At 45.6% G+C, this 13,147-nt stretch overlaps 1 protein-coding gene across 1 annotated transcript in view; it reads right to left on the bottom strand.

Annotated features, from left to right (window-relative positions):
* Parva (parvin alpha) overlaps positions 1-13,147 on the bottom strand; it is a 75,359-nt gene that overhangs the window by 41,902 nt on the left and 20,310 nt on the right. Inside the window, exons 2-4 of the mRNA XM_048788363.1 lie at positions 13,026-13,115; positions 12,872-12,942; positions 9,219-9,321 (exon numbers count right to left, since the gene is read on the bottom strand). Coding sequence (XP_048644320.1) covers positions 9,219-9,321; positions 12,872-12,942; positions 13,026-13,115 — 264 coding nt within the window. The remainder of the gene's footprint in view (positions 1-9,218; positions 9,322-12,871; positions 12,943-13,025; positions 13,116-13,147) is intronic.

Raw genomic sequence — 13,147 nt, 5'->3', positions numbered from 1 at the left:
AGATTGTTTATTCATTTCATTGCAGCCCCCACATCCCCTGGTCCCATTCCATAGAGAGAATTACCAGAGATAGTCTACACATACACACGTGTAAGTATGAAATATGTCCCTTACACACACACATACACAGAGGGATATTACACAAGTGGTTCTGTGCCACGTTTCTTCTTTTTCTCTTTTGTTAAACAAACTTAGATATTTTAAGATGGGTGTAGTGGTACATGCCTATAATCTCAGTGGCTTGGGAGACTGAGGCAAGAAGATCCCAAGTTCAAGGCCAGCCTCAGCAATTTGGTGAGGCCCTAAGCATCTTAGCAAGACTCTGTCTCAAAATAAAAAATAAAAAGGGCTTTCATCTGTCTTTTGAGTTTTGGGGGGACAAGAAAACCCCTCCTACAGTCTAAGCGCAGCAATATGTATTATCTTCGACAACTGTAGAACCGATGAGAATTATAACAGGACCACCTTAGGGCAGTGCCACCCAACAGAACTTTGGCTGTGATGGAAATGTGCATTTCTTCACTGTCCAATATGGCAGCCACTAGCCACATTTGGTTACTGAGAACCTGAAATGTATCCATTGTGATGGAGGAAATGGATTTTTAATTTTAATTACTTTCAACAGCTACACATGGCTAGGGTTATTGTATTGAACAGCTTGGCCACAGAGGCTTATAAGTCATCCTCCTGGTTTCACACAAAAGTGATCTGAGCTGCAGAGATCCGTGCTAGTAGTGGAACCAAGACTGGGAACTCAGATGTCCTGTCTGCCTCTTCATTCCTGTCTCCATTTTAGCTCCTTCAGCCCAAGTACTTTTGGGCATGGGAAGCAACCCTCAAAGCCAGTGAGATCAAGTTCTTCAAGAAGCTGGGCCTCCTGGGTTTTGTGGAGTCAGTGCCACTCAACACCTCCACATGGAGTCAGCCTGCTTTTCTCTAGCTGCTACAATCCTAGGACTTCTTAAGCCTCTCCCCATCCACACTGCGTCAACTCTAGTCCAGCATCACGCCTGCCTCACAGAGAAATGCTTTGCTGGTGTTTCCTCCAGCGCCTCTCTGTAGCCTTCCTGCTGCTCCCAGGTTATCTCCCTAAGGCCCCATTCCTCACCATGTCCCTTTGCTCATAAGCCATCAGGAGTTACCACTGCTCAGTCAATAGTCCACAACTCCTAGTTTCTTGTCCTCTGTTAGGTGGGAGTCATGGTTATTTTAAATGAATTTTTAATGGTTTTTAGATTTATTGCTGATGGCTTCCATTATATAGTGCATTTGGTCCTGGATAACACTGTGCATGTGACAATTAACTAAACTCCACACTTTTTTTTTGTTTGTTTTATCTCACTAGTTTTTTCCCCAGTGTCCTTCCTCTTCCTGTCCCAGGAAATGGTCCAGCATGCCACTGTTCTTCATGTCTCCTTAGGCTCTTCTGGTCTGTGAGCTTTTCAGACTTTCCTTGTTTTTTTGTGACCTTGATATTTTGAGGAGTGGTTTTTTTTTTTTTTTTATCATGGGTAGACTGGAACTGTGGGCTTGGGGAAGAAAAACCACAGAGGTGATGTCCCTTTTGTCATACCCTTCCCAGTCCCACTACTTCCCCACTCTAATCAGTGACGGCCAGTCACTCAAGGGAAGGGAGGTATCTCTACCTCCTTGAAGGGGTCATTTCTACAGAAATTAGTTAGAATTATCTTGGAAGGAAGAGTTATCTTTTGCTCCCATTTACTTACTTATTTACTTACAGAAGTATAGATTAAGGGTATTTATTTTAGACTTTGGGTTATAATTCTATTGTTATTCCTGCTCCCCAGCTCATTCCAACTCTGGCCATTGGGAACTCTTGCACACTGGTCTTGGACATTTTCAACTAGTAGCCCCATAGATGTATGTTTTATTTATTTTTTTCTTAGCACTTCCTTTTGGCACTTCAAATGCTCCAGGCTCATCTTCTGTAGTCCCTGCCCGGCCTTGGAATAAGCCATTTTTGAAGAAGCCCTAGTTCCTGTTATTGGAGGATGGTGTTAGGAACCAAGATCTAGGTGCTGAATCTCATCTTGGTTGTGAGGCATCCATTCCACTCAGCTGATCCTGATGGGCCCCTGCCCACCTGCCCCTTGTCTCTTCAGCATCCTCCCTCTACCCACAGTGAAGTCAGCTGGGGCTACCCGGCAACTCTTGTGGTACTGGCTAGAATGTTCTCCTTCCTGATCTGTTGAAGTTCTCCTTCTGTAAGGCTTTATTCAAAATAGGCCTCTTCCAGGACAGCCTTTCCCAGACACCTACTGGATTTCTCATAGCCCTTGGGGCAACCAGGTTGTGAGTTACCTCAAGACAGCACTATGTCATATGTACTTTTATATCCCTAAACTCAGCAGTGAGCATGAGGCAAGGCAAATGGAGTTTGCTCAGTGAATATTACTTGACTAGGTTAAGAAAAGTGGGTATATCAGAGGAAAAAAAAAACCCTACACACATAAACACAACAAAAATTCCTCCTATAGAAATTTTATGCCTAAGGGCCTTCTTGGTCTCACACCCGAAGATGTCCTATTTTAGTCATATGCTATTGTGAAAACCAGAAGGAAGAACCTTGTCACCTTAGGACTCTCATCCCTCAAAACAGGTCTTGTCTGTTCTCAGCAGATGCACATATTCAAAGATTAGGATCAGTGGAAAAAAACACCATAAAGACACTCAACTCGGGAAACCTCAATAAGGAGCAGGCTGTGGCTCATGTTCAAATGAACTGATTAATTAGGTTGTGTAGGCATATCCTGGAATTGCTTATTTCCTGTCTCTCTTACTTCATGTGTCGCCTGCATGTTGGGGATACAAATATGAAGTAACCATGGTTATGGCTGTGTAACTGAGATACTGGGAAATGTCCCAACTTTGAATGATTCTGTGACTTTCTTCTCTCATGGGCAAAGAAGAGCCTCTGAGGAAACAGAATGTTGCCTCTGTCAATCATCCCCAAAGCCTGTAATCCCGGGACAAGAATGAGATAATCTTTGGCATGGCAGAGGGAGGCACTTCCTCCACACTTAGGGGTTGGAAGCTCTTGTTCTGAGGGATGCAAAGGACTGCAGCTCAACCTGTAGAAGGATGGAGTGTGCATCCTGAAGAGGCTACCCGCTCGGGCCACAGCTGATGTCGTCTCAGTAACATGGAAAGTACATACAGATGGCTCACATCAGGAGGAACAACCTCCACAGTGGGGGCTGTTGTACCCTCTGGACAATGTTGATGCCCCTTTCTAGAACTCTCTGGCCTTATCCGTGTTTACCTGCAGCTGCAGTCAGCTTTTACACACTGCAGGTTTCCACCTCTAGCCCAAGGTTTGCTCTTCTGCCATGATATGAGTGCAGCCTGGAGGTTTTAGTTTCTGCACGGGTAACCCTCAGTCTCAGGATGATGGGAGCCATGGATGAGTGCTCTTGTCTCCCTGTCCTGGGAAGGGTGCTTTTAAGGTGTAATGTTACCTGGTTCCTCAGGGGGCCGCGTTGCAAACAGAGCTGCCAACTCTATTCATGTACTTTTTTTGGGGGGTACTGGGGATTGAACTCAGGCATTCAACCACTGTGCCACATCCCCAGCCCTATTTTGTATTTTATTTAGAGACAAGGTCTCACTGAGTTGCTTAAGGCTTCACTAAGTTGCTGAGGCTGGCTTTGGACTTGGAATCCTCCTGTCTCAGCTTCCTGAGCTGCTGGGATTACAGGCATGCACCACTGTGCCCAGCTTGTTAATGCACTCTTAACGGGCATCTCTCTCCCCTTCTTATTACTTACTTGGTTATCTGTACTTTATTTGTGTAGAGCTGGGGACTGAACCCAGGGTCTCATGCATGCTGGGCATGATCTCTACCACTGAGCTACATCCCTGATCCCTAGTTATCTGTCCTTTCTAAGATCCCATTCCATGAAACTTCCTCCACCAGGTCCTTGTCTCAGCATCTGCTTTTGGAAAACCTAAATGAAGATCTGTTGTCAAGGAAAGTGAGTAGACCCAGAAAACATAAGCCTTAATGGGGAAGCTAGATCCGGTAGCTAGGAAAGAAGGACGGAGGAGAGGTTATTCCCAGGGAACCTACCAGAAATGCCTGGGGCTCTGAGAGGGCTGTTTTCCTATAAGCAGTCCAGACACTGCTGCTGAGCAAGGAGCCTCTGGCCACACAAAGGTCCAGCAGGTCTGATGCTGCTTCCCACAGGGCTCCTGACCAAAGCACACCCAGCTGCTCCTGGTGAGCAGAATCCAGGCACCGTCTCCAGGGTGCAAGCCTGTCCAGACTTTACCAACACACTGAGCACTCTCAACCCCCTGCTCATTTTTAGGCCCCAAGCCTTCACTCCATGATGTTGCCAATATGGCTTCCCGAACCACCTACCCCTGTCCTAATGTCTGAGTTGTATGTGCTCCTGGACTACCCTAGCCCCTAGGCCACTCCCATTATCTTCCAAGGGCTGGTGTTTCATAGTTTAATAATCTCACACTCCAGTCCCTCCTAGTTTTCATGCCCAACCAACTCGGTATAGAGGACACTCAAGCCCCAGGACATTGGAAACTGAATTCCTTCCTTTTTTTTTTTTTGTATTAATGAGGTGCACTTTACCACTGTGCCACACCCTCAGCCCCTTTTATATTTGTGACAGGATCTCACTAAGTTGCTCTCAGCAACTTGGGAGGCTGAGGCAAGAGAAAAAGACAGCCTCAACAACTTGCCGAAGTCCAAAGCAATTTAGCAAGACCCTGTCTTAAGAATAAATAAACAAATAAAAAAAGGGCTGGGGATGTGGCTCCGTGGTTAGGCAACCCTGGGTTCAATCTCTGGTACCTCCCTGCCCCAGAAAAAGTAAATAATGATAGTATTAAATTATAATCCAAAGTATAAAATATCTTTGTCTATCTTGATATAATTAAGTAGCTAAAAAAAGTAAATAAATGGAATTCCTTAGAGAAGAATTCCAATTAATAAATTTGGAAGAAACAAGGAAAAGAAAGAAATCACAATTAGAACACTATGTAATAACTGCAGCAGACACGCTGCACCAAAGGATGCTCAGATTAGTGGGAGAAGTTTAAGAAGAAACAGGTTATACTGCATGATCTCAAAGTATCTCTCCTCAGATGAATTAATTATTTAAAACAGTAACTTTATAGTGATGAACTGTGGCAGATAACACCATAACCATGTGATTGAACATTGTGGTAAGTCATATCCACATCACGTTCTCCCTGACATGATGCACTAAGAAGGCTCCTCATTCTGTGGCATTCCTCCTCAAATGCATAATGTCAATCTAATCATGAGAAAATATCAGATGAGGGCTGGGGATGTGGCTCGGTAGAGCTCTTGCCTAGCACACATGAGGCTCTGGGTATCAGAAAAATCTAAATTGGGTGCCATTCTACAAAGTAACTGACCAGTACTCTTTGAAAGTGCCAAAGTCATGAAAGACATGGGAGACTGAGAAACTGCTGTGGACTGAAGGGAGCGAAGGAGATTTGACACTTACAACAATGTAGGAATCTGGATTTGATCCTAGAACTAAAAGGATCTCACATGAAAAACTGGTGGAGTCTGTAATTTAGTTGAGTATGGTTCTAAGGTTTATTTCTTAATTTTGATATTAGTATGATGGGACCTGAACATTAGGGGAACTTGGGAGAAGAGCGTATGGGAATTCTTTACTACATTTGCAAATCTAGGCCTAAAATTGTTTTCATCAGATTTTGAACTAAACAAAGTGACAAGCGTCCTATGAATTTAAGTATTAAGATAATTCGTGAAATATAAGTAAGATTTGGAAGATAGAGTTACAAAGGGAGGAAACAGTGTGATACACAAAAAGGATTTTGCAACCAAAGAAGCTAAGAAAAATGAGAGGTTCTGCTTGAAGGTAGCCATAGTGGAGCTGGAGAATAAGTGAGAGCTAACTACTAGCATGGCAGGCACTTTCCTAAGGGCTCTGCATACAAACTGAGACAAGGGATGGGCTTGATGCACTGTATATGGGAATACAGTTGTCAGGGACACAGGGGAAGAAGCAATCCAGGATGACTCCTAAGTTTCCCATTTGAGCAACTGGCTGTGTCGCGGTAATACCATTCATCAAAGTGGAAAACAGAATGGATTTGTGGGGAGGAGGAAGACAAGCAGCTCAGTTTGGGGCAGGTTGATTGCAAACTAGCTGTGGGGCATCCGGGTGAGATTGTCTAGAAGACAGAAAACAACCTCAACAGCTTCAAGGAGATTATTGTTCTGGAGATACAGACCTGAGAGCAATTACGGTAGAGGTGATGGTGGCAACAGTGAGAGTAGATGGAATCGCCCAGGAAGTGGATTTGAAAGAAAAAAAGTGCCAAGATGGAAGACCAAGAAACCCAACCATGACTAACAAGGAAGAGCACATGAAGATGGTAAAGAAGGTATCAGAGGTAGACAAGAACCATGAGGGTGTGAGGGCACAGGGGAAGGGATGAGATGTTCAGTCAAATGCCAGCAGAGGAGGGTGTCTGAATTGGCACTGATGATCTTGGCAGGAAAAGTCGATGGAAAGATGGGGAGTCGGCCAGCTCTACTGAGGAAGGGGCTGGGTAGCAATGGGGAGGCAGAGGGAGTACAAGATGCTCTTCTGAGAAACTTGGCTGGTGAAGAAGGGAGTTAGAAAAATAGCCAGAGGGGAACCCAAGGTCATAGGGGTCCCTGACAACTCTGTCTTCAGATCAATTCCTGATCAGTTCCTGATACATACCTACTTTCTTACTGTGAACTGGTTCTCTCCACCAGGATGTGAGGTTTGGAATGTGTATGTCCAGACTTAGACCCATGTAGGTCTAAACTGAAGTTTACAGAAGAAGAATGACCACTGTAGCCAACCCCCTTCTTGACACAAGAGTAGGAATCTGGATCCAATCTGGATGTGATCCCTGACTTGGGGCTGCACGGACGTGACGCTGGACGGCTCTGTAACCCTTCCTGGAGGCAAGATTACTCATGATGACGTCCCATTACTCTGTGGCCATGCTGCATCCTTGCTTTGAAAGCCTAACACAGAACATTTCAAGCCAGTTTCAGATCCTGATTAGAAACTTGCTGGAGGGGTTAGCAGCTGCAGTCACTGGGAGAGATGTTCAGTGAGGCTCCCAGCTTCCCCATGTCTACATGTGCCAAAGCTTTTTCATTTCCATTCTGCATTCAGTAGGAGTTTACAATCCTTAGATATTAACACTCATTAATATTGATGTTTGAGTACCAAATCTGTTTAGCTTCCTAGAAATTACTAGATTTTATATTAGCCATTCATTCAATACACATTGAATTACACTGATTAAGTGCTAGGCAACCTGAGAGTGCTGGAGAAGCCTGAATAAATAAAGAAGAAATGGCCTTAAGAGGCCCATATACATTTCTATCAATGGCTACAGACAATGTGGAAAGTCTTATAACAAGGCATGGATATATACAGTCTATATACACAAACACGTGTACACATTCAGATACATATTTATAGAAGTTCAGTATCCCTTATCCAAAACACCTGGGACCAGAAGTGTTTCAGATTTGAGATATTTTGCAGGTTTTGGAATATTTGCATAAGGAGATGGGGATGGGACTGAAGTCTAAACATAAAATTAATTTATGGTTCATATACATTTGTGGTGCTTATACAAAACCTAAAGGGTAGTTTTATACCATATTTTAGTGCACCTGTATTTTGACCATGACTTATCACATAGGGTCAAGTATGGAATTTCCCACTTGTGCTGGTACTCAAAAATTTTTGGATTTTGGAGCATTTCAATTTTTGGATTGAGGATGCTCAACCTGCAGTATATACACATGTACATAAATACACATGTGTATGTATTTATACATTCCTTCCTGTACATGTGGGGGATGAACACAGAAAAGTACATGACTATTTCTCTTAGATGTGACCATATTATTACAGGACATAAAAGGAAGGTACATGAGATAAGAAGGATGAGCAATGGTGGTTTGCTGGTAAATAAAGGAAGAAGAAGGGCCTCAGGCAGAAAGAAGAGCATGGGAAAATGTATCAGGGTGCGACTATGCATGACATACGTGATAATGAAGCAAGGGTGAACATAGAAACAGTAAAACCAACAATGGTGACAGGCACTCATCGGGCACTTGCTAGGTGTCAGGCATTCTTCTGAGAACTTTATGCAAATTGCCACGTTGCGGGAGCCATATGTGTGGGATTGGCCAGAAGTGAGGCTGCAAAGATGGCTGGGGCGTGATAGGTTCTGAGCGTGGGGCGAGGGGATCTGGACGTATTCTGGCAGGAGACACAGGCACTGAGAGTTCTCAGTGAGATCAGAGCTGTGATCTAGGAAGGGCCCTCGGCTAGCTGTGTGGGCAAGGACCTGGAGAAGGTGATCTGGGAGGTGAAGACATGAGTCTGGAAGCTTTTTCAATAGTTCAGAGCAAATCAACCATGTAAAAATGGTGAGAAGATGGGTTCAGGAGGCTTTTGAGCAAGAAGAAATGGCCCTGGCGATTCTTGTACATGGGGGAAGCTGGGAAGGAGGAGAGGAAGGAATTCTGCTCACTCAGAGAGGAAGAAGCATCTTTGGGAAAGTGGATGGACTCAGCTTAAGGTAGAAAGGGCTAGAGGGCAGCTAAGTATTGAAGTGTAGAACTGGAGAGGGAAGGTTTGGGCTGGAGGTAAAAGGAGGAATGTTGAGGGGGCCCCACCTCCATTCAAGTTGAATTTGTTCTTTCTACCCTAAGATCTCCCTGAATTCCTCTTTCCTTCCCCTTTGGTCTTAGATTTTCATATCAATAGCCATGAGATGACAGAGGACAACACATGTAGGCCCAAACAGCACAGGGACACAGTCACACACACTGGCACCTAGCCCAGAGAGGGACACACAGAGAAATGCAAACATACAGGTGCACAGACAACCACACATGCACACTATTCTAGATGACAGAGGGATACGTTCTTGTCTGTGGATGACAAAGACACACACACCCCCCTATACAGGTTCACAGACAACAAGGGGACATGCATGCACACTTCTGTAGATGACAGAGGGACACACAAAAGAGTGGGTCTATGGATGACAAAGGTCTAAAAACACAAACACCCACGAGAACATCTAAAGTCCTCATTTCGCTCTACACATTCAAAGCCCATCTCTGCGACTCCACAGTCACCCACAGCAACACTCAGCTCTCCTCCTACCAAAGAGCTTCTGCAGGACTTGTCCATCATACAAGTCTTCAGCCAGGTCTTTCACAATGATTCTTTCTCCAACCAACACATCATTAATCCAGTCAATTAATACCTACAGAGAAATAGCAAGAATAAGAGAAAAGTCATGGGGTATTTTCTTGTAGATCAGCTTTCTTATCCTGGGCAATTAAAATCTAAATGAACTTCAGATTTTAAAAGCAGAAGTATCCACCTGTGCAGACAGGCAGGTGTGGGTGGGAGCCCCTGGGGTTTTTCCCGTGTCAGCTTTCTGGGGATGACAGCGCCAATGTCCCTGCTGATCTCTTCTTCCTTCTGTAAAGGCCAGCAACACTCTCACAGTGGGAGCTTCATGCCAGGCACAAGCATGGGCTCTGGAGTTATGCAAACCCCAGCTCTACCCACTAACTGGCTTGGGTACCACTGTCATCTACAGGTGTGTGTATGTGTACAGGCTTGTGTTCCTCTGACATTGGTGAACATGTGCACAGGTATCTGCTCCTTCATGGCACAGGTGCACACCATCATCTGGGAACTTGTGTGTGCATCTGCATGATCTATGAATCTGCAGCAAGCTGGTGGTCTTCTCTGAGCCTCTGGTTTTCTATCTCTAAAACTGAGGATGAAAGTATCTTGTAGGTCAGGTGGTGGAAAAGAATGACTTATGACAAGGGTTGAATACTTGATTAAAAGCAGATCTTACTAATGTATAAGCACTCCCCCAACGACAGTGGGTTAAGCAATTCCTTCATCTCTGTGCCAAGGAGGCTTAATCAGCATGGAAGGAAGCAGATTTGCCCAGGTCACAGAGCTCATGGGGTGGAGACAGGAGTGGATCATACATAATGAAATTAACCAGTTTTAAGGATATAGGGATAAATTTTGGTCATTGTACACGGTTGAGTGACCCCCCCACCACAGTCAAGATGAAGAATAGTTCCATCACCCTAAGTGCTGTGATGGAGCTTGGTGGCTTCATAGTGCATCGTTTTGTCTCAAGGAAGGATGATGGTAATTACTGAGCACCTCATATGGACCAGGCATAGCCTATATCCAATACCATAAAACCCAATCTGTTCAAGAGAGCAGGGAACTAGTCAACCAAATGATTATAACATAAAAGGCTGTGATCCAGGAGGAGGGGAATCTGTGGTGCCATCGGTGAGTACAGGAGCCCCACCAGGGCTGGGGATAGAAGCAGGAATGGGAGGAGGATTCTAGAAAGGCTGGTGTTTGAGGACATTCTTAAGAGAAAACTAGAATTTCAAGGCGAGCAAAGTGTCTAGATCTAGGAAAATCAAACCTCTTCCTGGAAGCAAGAAAGTGGCCCCAGGTCAACAGTATAGTACCCCCTGATTCAGGTCTTATGTGCAGCAACGTGCATCTCCAATCTTCCTCTCCCTCAAACTGAGCCCAGATCCAGTTCTGGGATCAGTGCTGAAGCCTGAACCATTCAGAGCCCATTCTGACCACATCTGCCCTCTTGGAAATCTCCAGGGCAAGCAGCAGCTTTGCCTGTGCCAGCATGGTCAGTAGCCTCTGGCAGAAACAGATCAGAGCCGGACATTCTCCAGTACCTTTGCCCACACAGGCCCAGCACCTTGGAGAGGCTCAGTGACAGGCAAAACCTCAACCTGCAGCTGTTCCACCTTTTCCCTGCACAGCACAAGGGTTCCAGGTCCTACTGGGTAGCCATCCATGGGTGCAGCACAGATGTTAGCAAGAAAGGGTCAGACACCCAACATTCACATCCAGGCCACCCATGGGGCTGATTACAGCCCAGGATGTAAGGGGTTGTATGGGCCCAGCCCAGGCTACCTTATTTCTGTTAATTCCCTGGACTCTGGGGTAAGGCACAGACTTAGGTAAGAAACAGACAGAAGAGATATTTATATATCTCCCTTGAAAACATTGTCCTTAGTCCTTTAGTATCTCATGACATGACCCAAATCTCATGTGGTCTTGTTCCACTAATGAAGCCACAACCATGGGAATAACATTCCTGATTCTATTTCTGAACAGCCTGGCTACTTTAGAGATCCCTTCCGTCCATCCAGTGCTTATTAAATACTGCTGTATGTGACATTCTGTGCTAGATCCTCGGGGTACAATGATAGGGGAAAAATGGAGTCTCTAACCCCAAGAAGCTCACCATTGGGTGAAGGAGAGAGAGAAGTGCCTGAGCAGCTGTACTATGGTGTGGAGACTAGGATGGAATTAGCACAGGGGGCCACTGCAGCATACAGAGGCTGAGCCTTGGCACTGGCATTCAGAGGAGGCTTCCTGGAGGAAGTGGTTATGCTTTGACTTTCAAATGAAGAGCAGTTAGAGGCATCCAGGTGGAGGGAGCTGCACAAACAGAGGCCTGGAGATGGAAGTGCTGAAAGCAAGAATGGTCTGGTGTCCCCATGTTGACCAGGCAGGGATGATCTGAGGCTGAAGAGCCAGCTAGAGCCTGGAACAGAAACCTCACCTGCAGGACAGTGGACTTCACCCCACAGTTGATGGGAAACTATAGACAGGTTCTGAGCAGGGAAAAGACAATGAATGACTCACTTGTCTTTCTCTCTTTCGGCCGTGTGGGGAAGTTGAAGAGAGGGCACAGGGCAGGGAATCAGGGGAAGAAATGGTTTGGAAAGGGTGACCACATGCCAGCCACCATGCTAGGTACGTAGTACACAGTATGACATTTACTCTCATTCATTTCTGCTTGAATTCCATCTCTGCCTCTTGGCTAGAACCACAAACCAACCACTTGGTTTTTCTGAGACTTAGTTTCCTCATTTGGAACATGGGGGTGATGCTATTTATCTATCTATCTATCTATTTATTTCAGTGCTGGGGTCCTGAATCCAGGGCCTTGTGCAAGCTAGGCAAGTGCTCTACCACTGAGCTACACCCTCAGTCTGACAGGGTGCTTTGGAGGGGCCTTTAGGAAACCAGTGGGAGGACTTTGTGAATCCTCAGATCCTGGCCACTGTGAGCTTACTTGTTTTGACTCCTCTGGTGCCTGGGACCAACACCATCCATTGAGTATCGTTGTTATGGTTTGGATATGAAGTGTCCCCTACAAGCTCACATATGAGACAATGCAGGAAGGCTTGGAGGAGAAATGATTGGGTGATAGACTTGACCTAATCAGTGAATTAATACTTGATGGGATTAACTGAGTGGTGGCTGGAGGCAGGTGGGGTGTGGCTGGAGGAAGTGGCTCATGGGGGGCGTGGCTATGGGGTATACATTTTGTATCTGAGAGTGGAATCTCTCTTTCTTTGCTTCCTGGTCACCCTGTGAGCTGCTTCCCTCTGCTACATTCTTCCGCCATGTTGTTCTGCCTCACCTGGAGACCTGAGGAATAAAGCCGGCTCTCTACGGATTGAGACCTTTGAAACCATGAACCCTTAAATAAACTTTTCCTTCTCTACAATTGTGCTGGTCGGGTCTTTAGTTGCAGCAGCAAAAAAGCTGGCTAAAACAATTACCAGCTTAGATGTCCACCTAGTGGACCGTGAGCTGCCTGAGGGCAGGGAGCTGTGACGGAGCGTCCTCTCTGCAGTGGCCCATGGTCCCTGCATGGAACCGGTGGTCTGTAGATACCAGTTGAGTCTGGGAGGCCCTTAAAGCCCCTCCTAATTTCTTCTTACCTTCATCAGTTCCTGAAGTTTGGGGTCACTGCGTGAGTTTGGATCCACCATTGTCCGCACTTCATTCTCCTCTATAAAAAGAAAAGGAATTGAGTCAGGGTGGCTACAGTTGAGGGCACAGAGCTCCTCCAAAGAGACAAGAGAGGCAGGTTACCCAGCATGGTGTCCTCAGGGTCCAGTTCAAAGGGAATGGGGCTGAGAGGCAGGTTGATGGCGTTCATTCCCTCCTCCTGAAGCTCCGACACTGGAAGACAAAAAAGAGCCTGGTCACATTCC

This window comes from Marmota marmota, unplaced genomic scaffold (genome assembly GCF_001458135.2).
Source record: "Marmota marmota marmota unplaced genomic scaffold, marMar, whole genome shotgun sequence".
NCBI lineage: Eukaryota > Metazoa > Chordata > Mammalia > Rodentia > Sciuridae > Marmota > Marmota marmota.
This window is presented reverse-complemented; position numbering and strand designations above follow the sequence as displayed.